Below are 21,695 nucleotides of genomic sequence, written 5' to 3'. Positions count from 1 at the left end.
GGCCTCTTGTTTCTTCTCTGTGTGAAATGGAATTCAAAGGGGCCTTGTTCGTTGCTTTCTTGTGTAGGATGTCTGCTGCAATGGAACACGGTCGGCTCTAAACTTTTCTAGAAGCTAGCACAAGACATTTCGTGTTGGCTGCACTACGTGGTGGTAACACGCCAGCACCCTCTGAAATTGCAAGGGAGACCTTAAGCACACCTCAGAAATTGTGTGCAGCTTGCATCAACTTCCTTATAAACAATGGCATTCCCAAACAAGTGTTTATATGCCATTCCGCCAGCCTCTTTCATCTGTATGCTTAATTTTTTAAAAGGTATAACCTTAGCTAGAACTTTCATAGTTTTCTGAACATTTTAAAGCTTAAAATCCATGTATTGACCATGAGTATTGAGGCAGCTCAACTCCCAATGAGATAAGCCATTCCAGTCATGTTTCTTACCTTATTCCTGTGCAACAAGGGTCAGGGTGGCTTTTAAATAATTCTGTGTGGTGAAGGATGTCAAGATGTTTTGTTTGCTTTTGATTCTATGGCTGATAAATATCAAGGAATGTGAAGGCTGATGTTTTTGCTACAGGGAGACCGTGAATTAGCCGGATGGGTTATGCTATTTAGGCCAAGGCTACAAACACAACTTTTGATCTGTTCTTTAGTCCAGCAAATACCATCTTTCCAATAATAATGTGCTTGGAATAAGGGGTGGCTGCCTTCAGTAGGATTTTCATTTCAATAAAAGACGGATAAGTTAATGAATATACCCTATAATAGCATGGATTCATGGGAATCCATTTTATTCATCACCCTGTACAAGAGAATTCTGTTGCCACGCTATACAGTCTTGCATTCCAGTCCTTGGGCCACAGCACACTAGATCCTCAGATTCCTTGTCTTTTAGGCATGGCTGTTTGTATTTTTTTTTAAAAAAAAGAATGGAGATTCTGTGCCAAAGCAGTTCAAATTCTGCATCAAGAAAGCTGAATTTTCCAACCTGCATAAAGTATGCAAATACTGTGGTGTTTCCTATTGCATCATTTATTTATGGTTTTCCTCTTAATGGGAATGTGCAAATCCCAACGCATGGCACTGAAGCTTTGATCAAGCCCTAGAAATCTTACTCTCCGCCCCAACCGCCTTTGGAGAGTCTTCTGCCAGCATCAGACATCCATTTTGAAGTATATATTTGCAGCTGTAAAGACTACAACATTCTCACTGAGCTGAATTCCATGTGATCATTATTCCAGGACTGGCCCGATAACATTGTTCTGACTGATACGGAGCAGCAAGGAGAGGCACATAGTGCCCTAGACCCACTGTTAGAAACTGAAATAAATAAGCTAGGTGTCAAACAGCTCCTCAGATCAGGGTTACACTTGCCAAAACAGAATGTCTTGTTGCCGTTTGGGGTTAGACTGCTTGAAAGTCGTATGCGACTTTTTGGTTCCTGAAATTCGTTCTGATTATGCAGATAAAATATGGGGCATAGAATTTTAAAGGATGTGTTGTTAGTGTGTGAAAACAGGCAACATCCAAGGATCACTGGGCATGCATCTCCAGATGGTGGAGACATCAGGCGCCATCCTGTCATCCAGGTATCTTCACTTGGTTGCAAGCGGCTGATAGCCAAGTGCAAAATGTCCTTGGTGCCTGGCGTATTTCGAATGCTGCCATTCCCCTGCCAAGTCGAGGCACATAGTATCCTAGGCCAGTCAGGGGTTTTTGCTTGGGGGTTTTTGGGCAGCTGAAGCAGATAATCGCAGAAGCACCTCTCCCCTTCCCTGGCAAGAAAAAGGCAAGAAAAATATACCCTGCCTAAAAGTACAGTGGTACCTCAGGTTACATAGGCTTCAGGTTACATACGCTTCAGGTTACAGACTCCGCTAACCCAGAAATAGTGCTTCAGGTTAAGAACTTTGCTTCAGGATGAGAACAGAAATTGTGCTCCGGCGGCGCAGCGGCAGCAGGAGGCCCCATTAGCTAAAGTGGTGCCTCAGGTTAAGAATAGTTTTAGGTTAAGAACGGACCTTCGGAACGAATTAAGTACTTAACCTGAGGTACCACTGTAGTGCCAATCCTGCACCACTTTGAGCACCTTATGTCTATTTATGCGTGCTCTTAGCTTTCAGGAGCTGTCCAGATTCCGTGGAATCATTGCTTCTGACAGGCATACGAGTTTAAAAGCTATGAAGCTACCCTTGTACCCCTGCGAAAGTTAGGGGAGAAGTACCTCAGCACAGAAAGTGTCTGTGCAGGAATTGATTGGGTGTATGAATTGTACCATAGCATTTGGTCATTCAGGCCTCTGATGTACTGGGAAACATAGCAATGTGATGTGGAGAACCTTACCCGAGCTTTCTTCCCTCTCACATTGTCTTGCCGGCTTATCCAGCTGCCTGAGAGGCCGACAGCTTGCGATATATCTCAGATCATCAGTGCATCCACTTGAAAGCCTCCTGGATTCCAGGGAGAAGTAGGCCTGCGGCTATGATCAATATTGGCCGCTCTGTTTTGCTCTTGTAATAAATAAATGCAGTGTTTGATTCTTTGGGACTCGACCAAATACCGTTCTCACTGAAGGGTCATGAGTTTGTCTATGAAGCTTGCCCACTGTCGCCTTCTCTCAGGCTTCCCCTGGCATTGCTTGTTGAAGCTCAGCTGGCAGAACAAGATCCTGCTTGGATTCAGGGTTAATCTCTGTGTATTTGTGGATGCTGTGAGCTGGAGCACTTGGAGCAGGAAATGGCTGTTCCTCCTAACTTGTACCGTATTTTTTGCTCTATAAGACTCACTTTTTCCCTCCTAACAAGTAAGGGGAAATGTGTGTGCGTCGTATGGAGTGAATGCAGGCTGCGCAGCTAAACCAGAAGCCAGAACAGCCAGAGGGATTGCTGCTTTCGCTGTGCAGCGATCCCTCTGGCTGTTCTGGCTTCTGGGATTCAGAATATTTTTTTTCTTGTTTTCCTCCTCCAAAAACTAGGTGTGTCTTGTGGTCTGGTGCGTCTTATAGAGCGAAAATATGGTATTTTCTTGTCCTAAGTACAGAGCACTAGAGTCAGAGGCAAAACTAGGCTTTATTTCACCTGGGTCAAAAGACCCAGTTTGGCTTCTCCCTCACGCTATTTTGCACGCGCGCGCACACACACAGGCTGGGAGCCTCGATGGGGCCTCTCTGGAGGCTTCACCCGGGGCAAAAAAAACCCAGCTACCCCCCCCCCAACTAGCTACAACTCTGACTAGAATATTCTTAATCAGGCAAGGAAGAGAGGCTGTAGAAATAAGACCATCTGCACTCTCTAACCATAATATGAGATAAAGTATGCATTTAACAAGAATTCACCATTGTAAAGTTGTGGTTGTTGTTGTTTATATACCACCCTATACCTGGGGGTCTCAGGGCAGTTCAAAGAATAAAATCAAGATATAAAACTGCAAAATACCTAATAAAAATTAAAAAGCAACCCAATAGGCCACCCCCCCAAAAAACACACCACATTTTAAAAGGGCATAGGATGTAAATCTAATCAAGCAAAGGCCTGGTTAAAAAGGAATGTTTTTGCCTGGCGTCTAAAGGTGTACAATGAAGGCGCCAGGTGAACTTCCCTGGGGAGAGCATTCCACAGATGGGGAGCCAGTGCAGAGAAGCCCCATTCTCGTGTTGCCACCCTCTGGACCTCTCAAGGAGGAGACACCCGAAGGAGGGCCACAGAAGATGATCTCAGGGTCCAGGAAGGTTCATGTGGAAAGAGGCGGTCCTTGAGGTATTGCAGTCCTGAGTCATTTAAGGCTTTATAGGTCAACACCAGCATTTTCAATTGGGCCCGGAAACTAACTGGTAGCCAGTGCAGTCAGGCCAGGATTGGTGTAATATGCTCAAACCGTCTTGCTCTGGTGAGCAACCTGGCTGCTGAATTCTGCACCATCTGAAGTTTCCGAACCATGTTCTGAGGCAGCACTATGTATAATGCATTGCAGTAATCTAACCTTGAGGTTACCAGAGCACAACAACGCCATGGACCCACTTGGGAAAACCTCACCAGGGTTTTTTAACCTAGGCTATCCTTTAAGGTAGGACCATTAACAAAGTTATAATTCAGAGTATGGTAGGGCTGGTGAGGAACCTCCACCTATGCCTGCAAAGCATTCAGCACAAGATGCAACAATCAGCTGATTGTCAGGTCCTGTCATGTGACCAAGTGAAGATGCCCGGGCATCAGGGATTGCTCCTGATGTATCCACTATGTGGAGGTTCATGCCTGGGGATCCTTGGTTCTTGACCGTTTTCACACACTAGCACTAGTGAAAAATCTTCTCAAAGGCCACTTGCTTAATTGTCATCAAGTGTATTATCTTCACCCTAAATAAGATGCAGTTTTTATTTTATCAAGCCTTATTTCCAGTCCTTTTAAGGAGGAGAGTTCTTTGTGTGTGTCCTGCATGCAGGAAGTACAAATAGCAGAAGTTCCTCACATCATGTGTTAAGTTGAGCTGTCCTGTTTTGTTTGTTTCTTACTGGGCTTTTAGAAGATTTTTCACTCTTAATAAATCTGATAGTTCTGGACTAAGGATCAGACAAAGAAGACAGCTCCCCATTTGATCTTTCTGTTCGTTCTCTTTAAAAACAAAAAACAGTATGTACATGTCAAGTCAGCAGCTAATTCCAGAGAGTCGTAAGTAACATTTTTATCTTTACACAGGAAGTAAACTACGTTGCTAATCTGTTTTCTGTAACAAATCGGAGAGAGGTGCGCCTATGTTTTTGGCAATGCCAACTTGATTATCTTCAGCAGGAATTGGCAACATAGTCCATTTAAAAACAAAATCCTTGTTAAGATTCATATTGGCTACACTTCTGTAGAGGCAAAATCTGAATGTACTGTAAAGCCATCCTGTAAAGTGCCACTGAAATATATTTAAATATATTTAAACTGTTTAAGCTTGCTGTCAATTGCTTAAGTCCCATGATACAAGAGCAGGCATGGCCAAACTTGGCCCTCCAGATGTTTTGGGAATCAGCATGTTTTTACTTGAGTAGAATGTGTCCTTCTATTTAAAATGCATCTCTGGGTTATTTGTGGGGCCTGCCTAGTGTTTTTACATGAGTAGAATGTGTGTTTTTATTTAAAATGCATCTCTGGGTTATTTGTGGGGCATAGGAATTTACTTTTTTTACTTTTATTTTTATTTTTAAAATATAAACCGGCCCCCCACCAGGTCTGAGGACCGGCTCCCTGCTGAAAAAGTTTGCTGACCCCTGATATAAGCAAATCAGCATATGGGATAACACGCCACTTCCTTTAGGTAGTTGTTTTCTGGAAACAAGCTCTTCAGAGATGGTACAAAGTTCTCTCAGCTGGCTAAACCCTCATAAGTAGTTGCTCACGGGTAAAGTGTACGTGTGACACAGTGTATGTCTATAATGCATTGTAATATGAGACAAGAATGCTCTCTGAATTCAGAGGGCCTGTGGAGATTTCCACTGGTGACAGCGGCCACTCCAAAGTTCATGAGTATTCTTTCAGATATTATACATACTCGTGCAAGTAGTCCCATCCACTGGGGCCAACTCAACCACATCTGAACCAGATAGTAAGTCAGAACTGTGAGGCCTCCGGAAATGCTTTCCTTCTTGGTTCAGATTGAGCTGGCCCTCTGAATACTCAAACATGGAGCATTATTTTTATGGACAGACAGGAGCATTCGGACAAGCAACCTTAATGAATTTTTTTACATGGTACAGTCACATCAAGATTGTACCACCTTGGCTGCAGAGTGGTGGTAGAAATCATTGAGGAAATGTGTGCAGTAGATGAATAAAAGGGTTGTTCCCTACCTGAAGGCAGGCAAAAGATCGAAATAATGATCTTCTTACCACAAAATGGATTCCAAAAAGCCTGTTCTTTGCATCTTTACTTCGTTCATGTACTTTAAATTTCACACTTGTCCTCCGTTCTGCCCCTAGTTCTAAGTAGGATGTCATATTTTTAATTAATAATGACTCTTTTCTCAATCCTTTTTGATTGGATATAATTATCTTTAGCTGTGATTAATTGTGTGAGGTGTCCGGATGGCTCTCAAGGGCCATAATATAAATGCAAAAGATAAAATTAATGTATTCTTTGTGGTTTCTGGAGGCACAGTATAGTTTAAACATGATTGTGTTCTAATTTATCTAGTGAACACATTTCTCATCGTCCACAGCTTGCAAAAAGCTCTTCCCCTTCTTGGGCATACCATTCTTTCAGTCATGTTTGCTATATCATCACGAGACGCTTGAGTGAATTTAATTCTTCCTTCTTCTTTTTGCCATCCAGGATTTTTCTTGCTAGAAAGCAAATTTGATTCCTGGAAAACACCACACACTGCTAACTAAGGGAGGAGAAGTTCTTTGAAGGAAGAGGGAATATGCCTTAATTATGTTTGGCAAGAAATAGAGAGAAAAGGCCTCAGTGGAGGCATCTGTCTATTAGTTTGACTACTGAAGTATGCAAAGCTTATATGGTAACTGAGGAACACCTGGCTGGTTGATAGAATGACACACTCTGAAATACACTCTTTGAGTGTGTGGAAGAGATGGAACCAATGAGACAAAGGTGTTATGTTTATTCGCATCACATCTTCAGGCTCTGTGGCAATGTTTAAATTTTGTGTCCTCCTGGTGTGCATTTAGTTTTCAGAATACAAAGCCATTATCTCAATGAAAGCAAGGGCCAGGCAGACTGTATATCAATTCTCATCTTCCTCCCCTCAGTGCTATGGCAAAGTCTAGACTCACATCTTAGTTAAGTGAGGGGTAGCCAGCATTTTGCAGGACCCTAACTTTTATCAGTAGCTGTACTCCAGCAACATCAGGAGAATACTAGCATCCTTGTGAGGTGGCTGAGGATGGGTGCAGGGACAGTGATGGAATCATAGAGTTGAAGGTGAGGACTAGCTAGCAAAAACTGCTTGGATTCACCATAGTGGCAATCCATCCAGGGTAGTCACAGGCACACAGATCAACCCAGATAATCAGGACTTTGAATACACAGTTTCTGTTTGCCTCGAGGGGGGAGTTGTTGCTGCTTTTTTAAAAAAAGAAAAGCTTTAGATGTCAGACCTGATAGCCAAGACTTTATCAAATGAAAGAAAAAGTGAGAGACGCTTAGGAATTCCTTTTGTAGTGTCTGTTTTGGAAGCTTATGGTGCCATAGGAAGCAGCATATCTAATGGTACCCAGCCATATAGCAGAGAAGCTGGCCTTTATTTCAACATATAGACCAGCTTTTGAGGGCATGGGAGGAGAAATCGAGCTTTTTTTATCTTTGTTCCTGAGGGGAAAACAAATCTCTCTTCCTAAGCTGGAAGATTTGCTTAGGGGAGTGCTACTTCAGGCACACAAAAAAGAGTGCAGTATGGGGATTTAGGCTGGATCAGCTTGGTCATGTGATCTGGCAATCCAGAACGGGATCCTACAGTAGGATCTCAATTTATGCTGATTTTACTTATATGGCTGCAGCTTTACGCTGGTCACCAATAAATTAATAGAAAGTGGGCTACAGAACCTTGCATACCAGGCTCTGGGGGCTCTCGCGAGATCTTGTGAGGCTGTCCAAGATCTTATGGGATCTCAAGACAGCCTTGGGAGTTCTTCCAGGATCCTCCAGAACCCTTGTGTAACCGCCCAAAAATCTAGTAAGCAAGGCAGAGGACTTAAAAGCTCTTTCTGTGAAGGGTTACCAGGCAGTGGCAGGCAGGCTTGTGAAATCTCAGGCAGCGGGTATGGCAACAGGGGCTGTTCTGACTTGCCCCTGCTGAACAAGGTTTGGATCTTGCGTAACTTTATGCCAGCTTCTTGTGCATAGGATTGCTCCTTAATATTGCAGCAATCGTATCGGATCAATGTAGCTTGCAAAAGGGTCTTATAATTTTTGCCTCCATCCTACCTAAAAGTGGCCAAGGATGGATATCACCAGCAAGAGTTTGATTGTTCCCTACCAGAATCTTAGTGGCAGGTGCCTTGATTAACCCGAAACGTTTTTGAGCAGAAAAGATTTCTCTTGGAACTTAAGGAATATTTGTAAACAAATTTTAAATTCTTGCTTTGTATACAAACTAAGACTCGGGGGAAACTTTTTAAAAGTACCAATTTTGTTTTGCATGTCATCTTACAAGCCAGTTGTCTTTGGGTCGGTTTGTTTGTTTGTTTGTTTGTCTATTTACAGTTCCATGTAAATCCTGCAGGGTTTTTCTGGGGTTTACTCCTAGATGACATTGCATAAGATTGCAGCCTTAGTCACTTAAAAATATTTTAGGGCTGTAAACCCAATAAATAATAGTATGTGATAAGAAAGGAAGTTGTAGAAAATTGCTACTGGCAGCTGGGTGTTTTGTTTTGTTTGTTTAAAAATTAACTCTCTAACATGGGAAGCTTTTATGATTTTCCATTCTGAGATAAATGAAGCTTCAACTATTTATGAGCCTAATTGACTTTCAGAGAAGATCAGGCCTGAAGCTGGTTGCTGCCATATTTCCTCCCCCCGCCCATATTTTACTCCTACCTAACCCCCTCCGCACTGGCCCATGTGTTTCTCTAAGAGCATAATTAGGAATTGTTCCAAAAAAATGGAACAGGCCCCAGTTATGCTGCTGGAATTAGTATCATGGAAGACCACCATTGTTATACTTGAAAGGTCATGTAGATTTTCCAGGAAAGATCCACCCATTGTTTACTAGATCCTTGATGGCTTCTGTTCACGGATCTTTGCTAGAAAAAAAATATAGATTTACACTTCCAGAGTAATGTTATCTTCTTCATGGAAAGTCTTCCTGTAGCACTGCCATGAAGGAGAAGGAAAGGCTTCGTACATAGGGGGTATTGCCTGCCTTAAGCAGGCATGGTAAACTTTCGTCAGGCAGGCAGCCATGTTCACTTCTGAGCAACCTGGGGGACATGTGACAGTGCTGGGCAGGGTTAGAGACAAAAGTGAGCCAAGCAATATTCGTGACATATCTGTGGGCTAGTTTCTACACACGCCATGAATGCATGATTAGCATCTAAGGGCACATTCTGTCCAGACAAAAGTACCTCAGGAACATAAGAAACAGGTCTGGAAAGAGAGAGTGCGGCCTGAGAAGAATCCCAGAAGCCCAAAGGGCCAAATTATGTCCTGAGGCTGCACACCTGTGGTCTTAGCTGAGACTGATATGAGGGGAAGGTATAAAGAGGGAGCAAGACTAGGGGGATATATGAGATCAGGTCTCTATCAGATGCTCAGACCAGCGAATATGCCCAACCATAAAACCTTTAAATGGCTCAAGGTGCCAGATTTTAGCCAGATTTGGGGGCCCAACTACACAGTGCATAAATTGCATTACTTACAAGCCACATCAAGGGATTTAGGCTGTGTACTTATCATACCTTTAAAGCACCCACCCCACCCCCAAAGAACTGTATTTCCCCCCCTCATAGACAGCAATAGCAGGGTGCAGGTTGGGAGCTCCGGTTGCCAACTGAAGCGCAGGGGCAGGTCAAATTTCCATTAGGAGCATGACTAAAACTGCCCACAAAAAGGCCCTCAAATACTGTTTCCTGAACCGAACCCCCATTAGATGTCTGGCTGCCATTTTCAGATGCCCCGTGTGGGTTTGAGTCCTTTCAGCTGCATCTCCAATAGCTGGCACAGTTGGCTTTCTGTGTCGTAGTTTAAAAGGGAGCAAAAATATCCTTTTCTTTCTTTTGCACCACCTTTCTGTTGGAGTTGACTTAAATTTCCATTAAGTTCTGACTTGGGACCTTGGGAGAGGTGCTGTACAACCAAGGCTCCTGAGGGGTCAACTGGAGCTTTCTTGTTTTCTTCAGCTAATCCAAGTTTTTTACCTGTCAGCCTTCGTCTGTATCCTGGAACCAGAACCCAAATTAATTAGACGTGTTGGCATGCTTGATAAGAAAACAGAGCATGTAACTCAACGATCTGCACGTATTCCCTTTCTCCTGGCCTCCAGTGCATACTTGTGAATGACTGTAGCCTGCCAAATAGTATATTTTCAAGGAGCGAAGTGCAAAAAATATATATACTTGGAGCAAATAAGCGGTATGTAAACCGAGTCACTCGTAAATGCCGTGGAGACCTCCAGTCTTCCTCCACTTTTAACCTGGGTAGTGAACGTGTGGTTGAGCAAATGTAAAACAATGTGCCACTTGTTCTCAGGGTTTAGGTTCGTCGGTATTATTTACACGATGCAAAAAGGTTGGTTATTGGCTTCACTAAATCGTGGTATCAAAAGCGACATGATTTGTTGAATGCTTCTCATTTTTATTTGGAAGTTTTCAGTGGTGATAATTTAGCCTGCATTATCTAATTTTAAAAAATACATATATACTTTTGCCAAGGTTTCTTTCTGCAAAGAAGTTATGAGCCAGCAATTCTGACCCAACCCAGGTACCCCAAAAGGCAATGAAAAGCACCTCTTTTACTTTTGTAGCTCTGTGAAAGCACTGCGCTAGCACCAATGCATAGCTCTGGATTGCAGCCATTAAGCACATTGAACATTTAAGGTGTCACTTCAGGTACATCTGGAGTAGCGTTCTTAAGTAGTAGAATTAAGCTGTGAAAATATACAATGATATCAAAACTTGAAATATGTAATAGCACTTGGGAAATAATTTCTATTTCTCCAAGGTCGCTGCTGAATATATGCATATTTTCGTAGCACAGTTTCTCTTTAAAAACAAAAACAAAAAAATTGAATGGGAGGGGGAAACATTTTGCTTTGCACATCTCAACTATGAATTGTCTTCTCTTTATCTTCCAGAGATTGAGGCCAAAGAGGCTTGTGATTGGCTGCGGGCAGCAGGGTTTCCACAATACGCTCAGCTATATGAAGGTAAGCAACAGTGCTGCTTTCTGTGCCATTGCTCCTCTAAAGTGATTTAGGCCCATCGCTGTTATTTCCAAATAGGATAGATCAGCCTATCTCTCTCTGCATCTCTCTAACATATTCTCTCCCAACTCCCATCAGCCCCTGTCAATGGGACCACTTGTCAGGCCAAAGCATTTGGAGGGCACCCAGCTCCCAGCTGGGGAAAGGCAGGACAGATCTTAGGTAGGTAAGTAAGAGGCAGAATCAGGGAGCTGAATTCACCTCACAGGTGCACATAGGTGCATTTTTTCAATGCATCTGACAGAAGTTAAATCTGTTGGTACTGTGTCCCAACAGATTTGCCAGAACACTTCGGCATCACTTCTTCCCCCCAGCTGTTCGTTATTACTGCATAGCGATAGTTCATTATTTAGTGGTGGAGGTTGCAGCAGTGCGAAGCATGTTCTTGATGAGCGATTGAGACGGGCTTTAATTGGCAGCTGCTCTGGCAACCGGTAGCGCTAATAGCACTTGCAGAGACAACCCTTGGCTATGCTTTTGTTCATCTGTTTAGCAACTGAGTTTCCTTCTATTATATTATTCACATTTGGTACTGACACAGAGCCAGGAAAAGTCCTTTAAAAAAAAAGAAAATCAGCATGCAGGATAGCTCTTGCTATTGTCCAACTCCTTTGTTCAAAATCCTATATTTGGACAAGTTTGGTTTTCTTGAACACTTTGATTCCTTTTCTCTGCCAAGGTACATAATCTCTAGGAAGCCTTTCTCTAATGTAAGGATGTGCACACATACTAAACCTCTTGGTTATTCTTTTCATAATTTATATAAATTAAAACCTCCCCCATCAAACCTAGTTTCATGGTTCCATTGCCACATATGGCATTTCTAGCTAGCTAGCTTGTGGTCGGTCTGAGAGGCTGATGACTCACCAAGGCAAACAGAGCCCACAATTCATGGCTTGTGGCTCCCAAGGTGCCTTGTTTTTGTGGTTCTGGAAGCATAAACAGGAGGTTTCTTGAGCCCCCTGAAGGAACCATATTTGGCTTGGTGAGCTGGAAGTCATGCAAGCCTGTCTTAGGACTTCAGTAGAGAGGGCTGAAACTTTTTGTCTGAATGCACATGATCAGGTTATAATGATTTGTGCATAAAGACATAATATTTTTGTAGGAATGCTCATGTAAGCATTGAAAATTGAGAAGGTCCATTTGGCGGTGCCACATTTTGGCCTCACACGGGTATTATGAAAGATTACTGTTCCTGGATGGAGAACCTCTACTGGGATGTTGTTGGACTCCTATCATCCCTTGCCATTGGCCATGCTGGATGCAGTTAATGGGAGTTGGAGTCCAGCAGTCCAGCAGCATCTGCAGTGCCACAGACTGCCCATTTTTACACTATATCAATGCTAACTTCCCATTTAAGAAGAAGAAGAAGAATTTATTTTACCCTGCCCATCTGGCTTGGTTTCCCCAGCCACTCTGGGCAGCTCCCAACCAAATAATCATAATCAGAGTAAAGCGATCAAACATTAAACACCTCCCAAAACAGGGCTGCCTTCAGATGTCTTCTAAAAGTCAGATAGTTGTTTATTTCCTTGACATCTGATGGACAGGCACCACTACCGAAAAGGCCCTCTTCCTGTTTCCCTATAACCTCACTTCTTGCAGTGAGGGAACCACCAGAAGGCCCTTGGAGCTGGACCTCAGTGTCTGGGGTGAATGATGGGCATGGAGACACTCCTTTAGGTATACTGGGCAGAGGCCATTAAGGGCTTTGAATTGTGCTCAGAAATGTACTGGGAGCCAATGTCGGTCTTTCAGGACCGGTGTTCTATGGTCTCGGCAGTGGGGCACCCATTGAAGGGCCCCTAAAGTCAAAAGACTGTCCCTTCACATGATAGAAATTATCATACCAATTCTCGGCATGCAGGAGCCGCAAAAGATACCTTGATCCGCCATCAGGTAAAAGTTTACACCATAGAGTAGTCATGCTTGTCACGCATGGGGCCTGGGGGAAAAGCCCTCCTGAGATGTCCTACATAGAACCATTCGCTGTAGCGGTGGGGAGTTCTGGCTGTGTGAGGAATGTGGAATCGACCCATCTGCCGGTTCAGGAATCTGTAGAGAGTGGCAAAAAAAAATTGTCTGTTTCAGTTGCAGAGCAGCTGTAGATTTCCAGACTCCAGCCACTGCTGTTGCTTCCTCCTTGCCACCCACCCCAAGTATTTATCTAAGACAGGTCTCCACAACTGAGAAAGCAAACACAGCCCACCAGCCGCCTATTGCGGCCTGCCAGGTGCTTGACAAGCCCGTTTCTGCAATCCCAGACAGGCAGCACAAACAGGAGAGGCTTATCCAGCCCTTTTGTGGACCACCAGACACGGCAGATGGGTGGTAGGTCCCCAACGTGCAGGCCTGGCCTGCTGCATTGTTTTCAGGGAATGGGAAACAACACGAGGCTCCTAGCAGCTTGTTTCTCCCCTCTGCTCAGTTCATAACTCTTCATAACAGAGTGTCAGTGTCAGTTTATCCAAAGATAGCTGCTTGGCTACTTGTTTTATTTCTCCACATCATTGCCTTCCAGTGCTTTTGGAATCGCTAACCTATTGCTGAAACGCAGCGCATGCAGACTCCTGGAAAGCTTCCTCAAAACATTAAATTGTTTGTTTTAAAGTTCAGTGAGGTTTTTCTCAGCTCGTGCAATTGTGGACTTGGTTTGCTCCTCGGTGCTTTGCTCGCTCTCCCTCCGCCCCTTTTCCTTCCTGTGACACATGGGAATTTTCAGTTGCCAGTCCTGTGTGTTAAAGGTTCCATATGAGAAGCAGGCTCCTGTCACACATCCAAGGCAGTATGAAGGGAAATTTATCTTGCAGGAGCCGGTCCCTTGCGTCTGATGTCTTGGAGTCAGCCGGTTGCTTTGAAATAAGTTTTATCTCTGGGAATAGCATTCTTTTTGATTGCCCATCCATCTTGATTCCTGCAGATCTGATATTTCCCATTGACATTTCTTCGGTCAAGAGAGAACATGACTTTCTGGACAGAGATGCTATTGAAGCTTTGTGCAGGTATGTGGGGAAAAGATTGCTTCAAAAAAAGGATACTTTCAAGTGGAAGGATAGGGTCAGCACCAGTCTTTTTATTGTTGGATTGTCAATTCCAAATATTCTTCGAATCCAAAGCATTTGTTGCTATATATTCATCGTAAATGAATGCTGGGTTCCTGTCAGGGCCGGATTTAAGTTTGATGAGGCCCTAAGCTACTGAAGGTAATGGGGTCCTTTATATGTCCAGCTGTCCTTTGTCAACAACAAATTGTCGCTGTTTTTTGTGTTGAATATATGCTAAATGGTAATGTATGGACCTAATAAGTATCTAAAGCCATTTGCACATGTTGCCATGCAACCAGTCAATGCAGAATGTAGGCACCCTATACAGTGGTACCTCAGATTACAGACTCCACTAACCCAGAAATAGTACCTCGGGTTAAGAACTTTCCTTCAGGATGAGAACAGAAATCATGCTCTGGCGGCGCAGTGGCAGCGGGAGGCCCCATTAGCTAAAGTGGGGGTAAAATTCTGAAGCGGGGATCTTCCCCTATTCATCGGGGGTGCCTGCATGATTTAAACACTTGATTATGCAGGATTCTAAATCACTTAACACAACGGCATGCAAACAACATGAATCTTGTGGGTTCTTGTTTTTGTCAAGATTCCAGATTTCTTCCTTTTTTTTCTCTAGAAGCTAGCTTCCAGCAAGTTGCTGTGGTATTTTTTAGATTCTTAGGGTTAGTAGAAGGCAAAGTTGTTGTTTTTTAAGCCACGTGGATAAATGTTTTTGTTGTTAGGCTACAACCCTGTACCTGCTTCCTTGGGAGTTGACCCCACTGAACTGAACTGAACTTACTTTGGGTTAAATATGTCCAGGATTGTACTGCTACGTCCATTTCAGGGCATACCAGATTACCCCTTTAAGTGTGCACAGCTGCTAAGCAACATCCAAATACCTTGCTCAACCAACAGTTGGTTTCCATGCACTTAATATGTTAGGGAAAATGAAAATGTCCTTTAGGTAGTGCTTCTGACTGTAATGCCACCTCCAGTATCATCATGATGCTGGTGGTGATTCCCAAATAGTATAGCATCAATTTTGAGATCTTTACACATAATGATGTAGGAAACTGCCTTCCCTTCTTCTGCATCAGACCATGGGTCCACCTAGCCCAGTATTGGTCCATTGGCCCATCTAGCCCTACATGGACTGCTAGTGACTATCCAGGATTTCAGGCAGAGATCACTGTCACACTACTTGGGAGATACTGGGAATTGAACCTGGACCTTCTGCATACAAATGAGATGTTCTACTACTGCACTACCATCTTCCTCTTATATATGCTCTCTCTCTCTCTCTCTCTCTCTCTCTCTCTCTCTCTCTGTGTGTGTGTGTGTGTGTAGGTATACTCTGAATCAGGGTTTCCCAAACTTGGGTCTCCATCTGTTTTTGGACTACAATTCCCATCATCCCTGACCACTGGTCCTGCTAGCTAGGGAAGATGGGAGTTGTAGTCCAAAAACAGCTGGAGACCCAAGTTTGGGAAACCCTGCTCTGAATGTTCACTCTTAAAACTGGGATCTTAAAATTAGGCTTACTATGTTGTGTCCTTCTTTCATTTTAAAGGGTTGTTTAGCGTTCTGCTTCTTTTCTGTTTGCCTTTCTGCAAAGTGTATGTTTAAACTTCTGAAGGTACCTCCAAGGAAATAGTTTTCACCGTCTCTACACTTATCTATTTCAGCTGCCTGAGGGTCTTATTTTGAGGAGCAGGCTACAGATAATCTTGGTGAAATCAAAGCTCTTATCAGGCCAGCTGGAAATATGTTTTCTCTGACAGATCAAAGTGGTTGGGCTGGTTAAATGCAACAGGTTGAAACTAGAGAAAACTCCATGTGGGGACCAGTGTTGTAAAATGTTCAAATGTTTATGTAAAACAAACCTGGAGATCCAAACTGGGAGATTCTTTCCCTTTTTTCCATTATTTTTAAGGAGGAAGGCTTGCACAAGCCATCTTAATGTTGTCCCTTAATTCCATTTGATGTATCGGAAGCTTAAAGGTAAAGGTAAAGGGACCCCTGACCATTAGGTCCAGTCGTGACCAACTCGGGTTGCGGTGCTCATCTCACTTTATTGGCTGAGGGAGCAGGCGTTTGTTCGCAGACAGCTTCCGGGTCATGTGGCCCGCATGACCAAGCTGCTTCTGGCGAACCAGAGCAGCGCACAGAAACGCCGTTTACCCTCCCACCGGAGCAGTACCTATTTATCTACTTGCACTTTGATGTGCTTTCAGACTGCTAGGTTGGAAGGAGCAGGGACCAAGCAACAGGAGCTCACCCTGTCACGGGGATTCAAACCACTGACCTTCTGATCGGCAAGTCCTAGGCTCTGTGGTTTAATCCACAGTGCCACCAGCATCCCATATCGGAAGCTTAATTAGTTATTTTATATAATTTTTGAAATTATGTGTTTGGGGATTCCTGGAAGGGAGTCCCTGTGGGACACCTCCTGGCTTTGGAAGCAGACCTTGGTCCTCTGTACTCTCTCCTCCATGCCTCTCACTTGGAGAAGTGGTGAAAAATTGAATCAGGAGATCCTGCATTATTTAACTCCAGGTTCCTGCTTGACCAACATAGCCAACATTGTACTCTCCAAATGTTGTTGGACTCCCATTTCCATCAGCCCCAGCCAGCATGGCCAATGGCTGATGAGAGGTTTTAGTCCATCCACATCTGGATTGGCTGGCCCTGCTCTAGACCTCTTGAGATTAAGCCCTCTTTCTCCCATATTATCTCAGTTTAGGATCTCCTGTTCATTTTTCTCTCCAGTTGGTGAAGCATACATGTGTGACTGAATGTGGCCTGCCACAGGGCCCCTGTGACAGCTGGTTTCTCTGGTTCGCAAATGTGCCCATGGACCCAAAAAAGGTTGCCACCCCTATGCTAAACTGTAGTTTAGTGTTGTGTCCTACTGGGGCCAATGTGATGTACTGAGTAATGCTGGAATTGAGCCATTGACCCCAAAGCATTGCATCTCTTGTGGTCAAGTGAAATGTTTTGGCAAAAGGTGTTTAAGGAGATAACAGAACTCACAGGGTTAAAGCTGACGGGAAGTCCAGAGATAGCATTGTTATCAATTTATGACAGGGTGGATGGCACGCAGGCTATGAAATACTCGCTCACAAATTTATTGACAGCCGCACAAGTTATTATAGCTAGGAAGTGGAAGGGGCAAGTTGAATATCAAATGGAAGAATGGTATGAAGAGGTGTGAGATATAGCTATTAATGATAAATTAATGTGTGCTATCAAGGTAAGACAGGGAATATGGAGGAGGAATGATTTTGAAGATATATGGAAGGTATATGTACTAAGAAAACGGAAAGGGCTCAAACCATCACAAGAGGTGCTGAAATTTTGGGAGGTTAGATAGTTAACGATGGAGTGGTCTCGAGGGTGGGATCACATTTTCATTTGCAACTTGTATTATTTAATAAAAATAAAAAATAAGGAAGAAGTATTATCTTTACTGGTAAGCTTACTTTAATTAACCACTTGCACTTAAAATAACAACCCAGCAATCCTTTTTGTTTCATTTTTGTGTGTTGGTGTAAAATTATGAGGAAAAATTCTACAACCTTGAGAGAGAGAGAAAAGTAATCTGATTTTCTTCGTTTTGGGAATAGATTAGCAGAGTTCTCCCGGAGCTATACTGAAAATAATTATATTACAGACTGAAAAGAACAATCTAGGCACCTGATGTGTGGGAAATTAGTTTTCTTCTTTGAGGCTTTAGCTTGGTAGGTGTGGTGGGGGGAGGAAATGAAAACAGATTCAGGAAGCTGCACCACACAAAGGCATACGGGTAGAAGGATTCCCTCTGATCTGGTCAGAAAGAAAAGAGTGATTTCCCCTCTGCCCCAGGATTTTGTATGTACAGTAATACTGATGATAAATTACAATTATTGTTGCCTGTTCCTTTGTTGCTGTAACTTCTGGTCATTTAAAATGGGTGTATGCCCTGGAGAAATTAGGCTTAGAATCCTAGAACTGTACAGTTGGAAGGGACCACGAGGGTAATCCAATCCAGCCCCCCTGCAATGCAGGAATCTCTTGCCCAACGTGGGGCTTGAACCCAGAACCCTGAGATTAAGAACCTCATGCTCTTCCTATCCCAGCTGGACTTGCTCAGATGTTACACTGAACACTGGTACAAGCTGCCTCAACACATGTGAGCAATCCTGCAAACCCTTCCACATGTTCCATTCAACGAGTGTGCAATATGTGTTCCTGTGTACGCAAATAGTTTGGCTGTTTATTCATACAGTTGTTCACATTAAACATGTGTACAATCTGCATACATAAATCATTGAGTTGTACAAATCAACAGGTTACATTCACACCAACACTTGTATGTGCATACATAGAGGCAGACAACCGGTACTTCAGTTACACAGACTCTACACATGTTGAGCATTACATGTGAATAATTGTATGGCCCAGTGTTGTATAAACGTATTGTACACTTGTTCAATGTAACATTCCTTTTGCCTTAGCTACAGTAGGGACTACGGAGATCTGGAAAAGATGAGTTTTGAGGAGAGAGCTAAAGGAAATCAGGGAGGTGGTCTCACAGACATATTCTAGGAGGCAATTGAATGAATAAGGCTAAACAGCAATAGCAATTTCTCCATCTCTCCAAGTCCATTTTGAGCCAGCTTGTGTGAAATTGCACCGTATTAAGGGGAAATGGCTGGCAGTTCTCAGATGTTCTTTTTCAATTCCGATGTCTCCTTAAGGCCATTTGATCACCGTGCTAGATGCAGACGGTTTATTCCAAAATATCTTAACTCCTGCTTGCATGCATAGAGTGCAGCATTCCAAGAAAGTTCAGTCTCTGGAAGGGCTTGGTAGTTTTCCATTAGAAGAACAAGAGCCACACTCCAATTACCCACGTTTCATGGTTTCTGGCTGAACAAGCTCTCCTTTATGGTCCTGACTCATAAGGAACTGCTTCAGGACAGCATTTTCTTACGCTTCTGCATCTGCATCCCAACCACTCTACAGAATCTGGTATCCAGCTGATGTAAAGTGGTGTTAATTAAACATATGTGCTATTCTGGGGCTCCCCTTTGGGGCATTTGCATGTAAATAAGCTTAGTGAGAGCTTCCAAGATGATCTTTTATTTGAAATAGTTAGTTTCACAGAATGACAGGTTTACTGTTAATTTTGTTTTGTTTCTTCCCTGCATAGGCGTTTAAATACTTTAAACAAATGTGCAATGATGAAGCTAGAGATCAGTCCACACAGGAAGCGGGTGAGTGCCCTTGATGAATCTGTCATGGTACTGTAAAGAATTGGTTGATATTCTGGCTTCCTGTATATGTTTACTTGGAAGTAAGCCCCCATTGATGTCCGTGGATCTTATTCCGTTGCAGGTGTGCATGGGATTCAGTCTGCAGCCCTAAACATATTTACTGTGTCTGCACCATTCAACAAAATGGCATTTCTTTCCAAGTATAAGCATGCATAGGATGACATTGTTCATTGTCTTCCCTTATGATTACCCATGTGGCAAACAAAGGCATCATTGGTCAGACTGATATTCTTTCAACACCAGACTGTCTGTTTTAATGGACACAGAATTGTCAGGATTAAACCTGCCTTTCTGGAAGCTTCATGCCTAATGGTCTTTATTTTTCAAGATGGAATCTGAGTTTTTTCATCTCCATCAAAGCTGCTCATTACAAAATGGTGGTAAAGATCTGTTAACTGATATCCTGGTACCAAATCTGTGTGAATTTTGGCGCTTTTGCATTGAATAGGGTTTTTTTAATAATAAAAAACACAGCTGCCAGAGATGTCAAGTATGTGAAATGTCAGCATTTTGTTTTTCAGTCGTCTTGACAATCAACTACAGTTTTATAAGGCACATCGCTATGTTATATAGGCTGTTTTTGATCAGTTGCTTAAAGATGGCCAATACAGATAGACCTCTGCCCCCAGGTGGGGCTTGCAGACTGGGCAGAATGAGTTGGCCTCAGTATTGCATGAGTTGTTGTTGTTGTTGTTGTTGTTGTTGTTTTATTTGTATGTCACCCATCTGACTGGGTTTCCCCAGCCACTCTGGGTGGCTCCCAGCAGAATATTAAAACACGATAAAACATCGAACATTAAAAACTTCCCAAAACAGGGCTGCCTTCAGATGTCTTCTAAAAATCAGATAGTTGTTTATTTCCCTGACATCTGATGGGAGGGGATTCCACAGGATGGGCACCACCACCGAGAAGGCCCTCTGCCTGTGCAATCCTCTGTATGCAGTCTTCCGAATGCAACCATGGGACCCTTCCGAAGTGTCACTGTTTTGAAAATGTGTTTGTTTACAAATTTTGTAACGCTTGCTTTTGACTCCCCAAAGTAAGTCCCCAAAGTGGCTGGCAATAATAAACCAGTTTTTAAAATATCCACATTTAAAGCAGTAAAGTACATTGGGTTGGATTGAGCAATATGCCAACACAAGACATTCTGGCATAAATACTCTTCTGCAGACTGTTGTGCAAGAACAAGATTTGCTTCACAACTTGAATTTAGCACAAGCACACATTGTGATAATCTTGTGCAAGATTTCATGTACGTGACCGGGCAACACTCTACATCGTACAGCTATTCTGCATATCCTCAATAACTACATATAAACCTTCTTCATACATTTTTCCACCTGAAACATTAACATACCTACCCAATCCTAGAAACAGTAGCATGAACACCTGAACTTCCTCTGTTCCCAAATGCCCAGAGGAATGAAATTGCCTTAACCAGCAGTTGAAATCTGGTACCTGAAATAGATTTGAAACTGTTACATTCCCATTCATTTAAGGGGAAAAATCAGTCTAAACTTTCAAGAAAATTGAACATTCCCCAAGAAAATGGGAGAAAGTAAATGGAGGTATGTAACAGAAATTCCTTTCTTAGCTATACCCCCTCATTAGTCCTCCTTGGTCTATTCTCCCCTAACCCTTAAAAACAGACTCTTAACTTTGCTTGGTTTTTATATTGTGCACCAGTGTGTGAAAGAAATGCCACAAATAAAATTATTAAGACCGTATAGCAACTAAATAAGTAAGTTACGCACTGTACGTGCTGTTCCATGTCAGCAAAAAGTGGAGGAGCCACTTCTGCAGTCTTGATGCTGCCCTAGCTTTTTAGTTTTAAAAACTTGAAGCGGATCTTCCACGTTCAAAATCTCATTTGAGCACCGCCTAGAAGATAATCAGTGCACGCCATTGTCATGTTGGGCGTGCATTAATGTGCACCCTCAGCTGACTTCTGCTTCTCCCGAGTTCCATGAAGTCAAATATTTAAAATGCCTGAAGCAATGCCTGAAAAAGCATCTTCTCGAGGTCCTCATATACTGATGGCTGCTGAGTTGAGGTAAGAGGCCGGGAGGCATCAACCTGCAGCAATCTCCCACATGGCCTCATTAGTCACACTTGAAAGACCTTTAAGATCAGTAAGGAGTTAAGCTGCTACAATTCAGAACTGCCTCTTAATTGCATTAGGGAAAATAAACAAGAGAGCAGGGCTTGGATGGTCCTGCCCTCGCTGGCACCAGTGGAACATTTTATGCATGCCGCACTTTTCCACTGATCTAAATGGTATCTCGTGTAACTTAATAGAACATCTACAGGGGCTAGTGGCAGCACATAGAAACCGAAAGATTTGTGTAGTTCCTTCTGTTTTGTAAAGCTGTTTTCTTTAAGTTTCAAATGTATAACACACACACACACATATATAT

At 43.0% G+C, this 21,695-nt stretch overlaps 1 protein-coding gene across 7 annotated transcripts in view; it reads left to right on the top strand.

The window, feature by feature from the left end:
- DLC1 (DLC1 Rho GTPase activating protein) overlaps positions 1-21,695 on the top strand; it is a 242,050-nt gene that overhangs the window by 204,999 nt on the left and 15,356 nt on the right. For all 7 annotated transcript variants that reach the window (XM_081924334.1, XM_081924333.1, XM_081924330.1 and 4 more), the window contains 3 exons: positions 10,790-10,861; positions 13,839-13,920; positions 19,154-19,217. In XM_081924334.1, the coding sequence (XP_081780460.1) occupies positions 10,790-10,861; positions 13,839-13,920; positions 19,154-19,217 (218 nt within the window). The remainder of the gene's footprint in view (positions 1-10,789; positions 10,862-13,838; positions 13,921-19,153; positions 19,218-21,695) is intronic.

The sequence above is a fragment of the Podarcis melisellensis genome, assembly GCF_964234715.1.
Source record: "Podarcis melisellensis genome assembly, chromosome: 9".
NCBI classification, from domain to species: domain Eukaryota; kingdom Metazoa; phylum Chordata; class Lepidosauria; order Squamata; family Lacertidae; genus Podarcis; species Podarcis melisellensis.
This window is presented reverse-complemented; position numbering and strand designations above follow the sequence as displayed.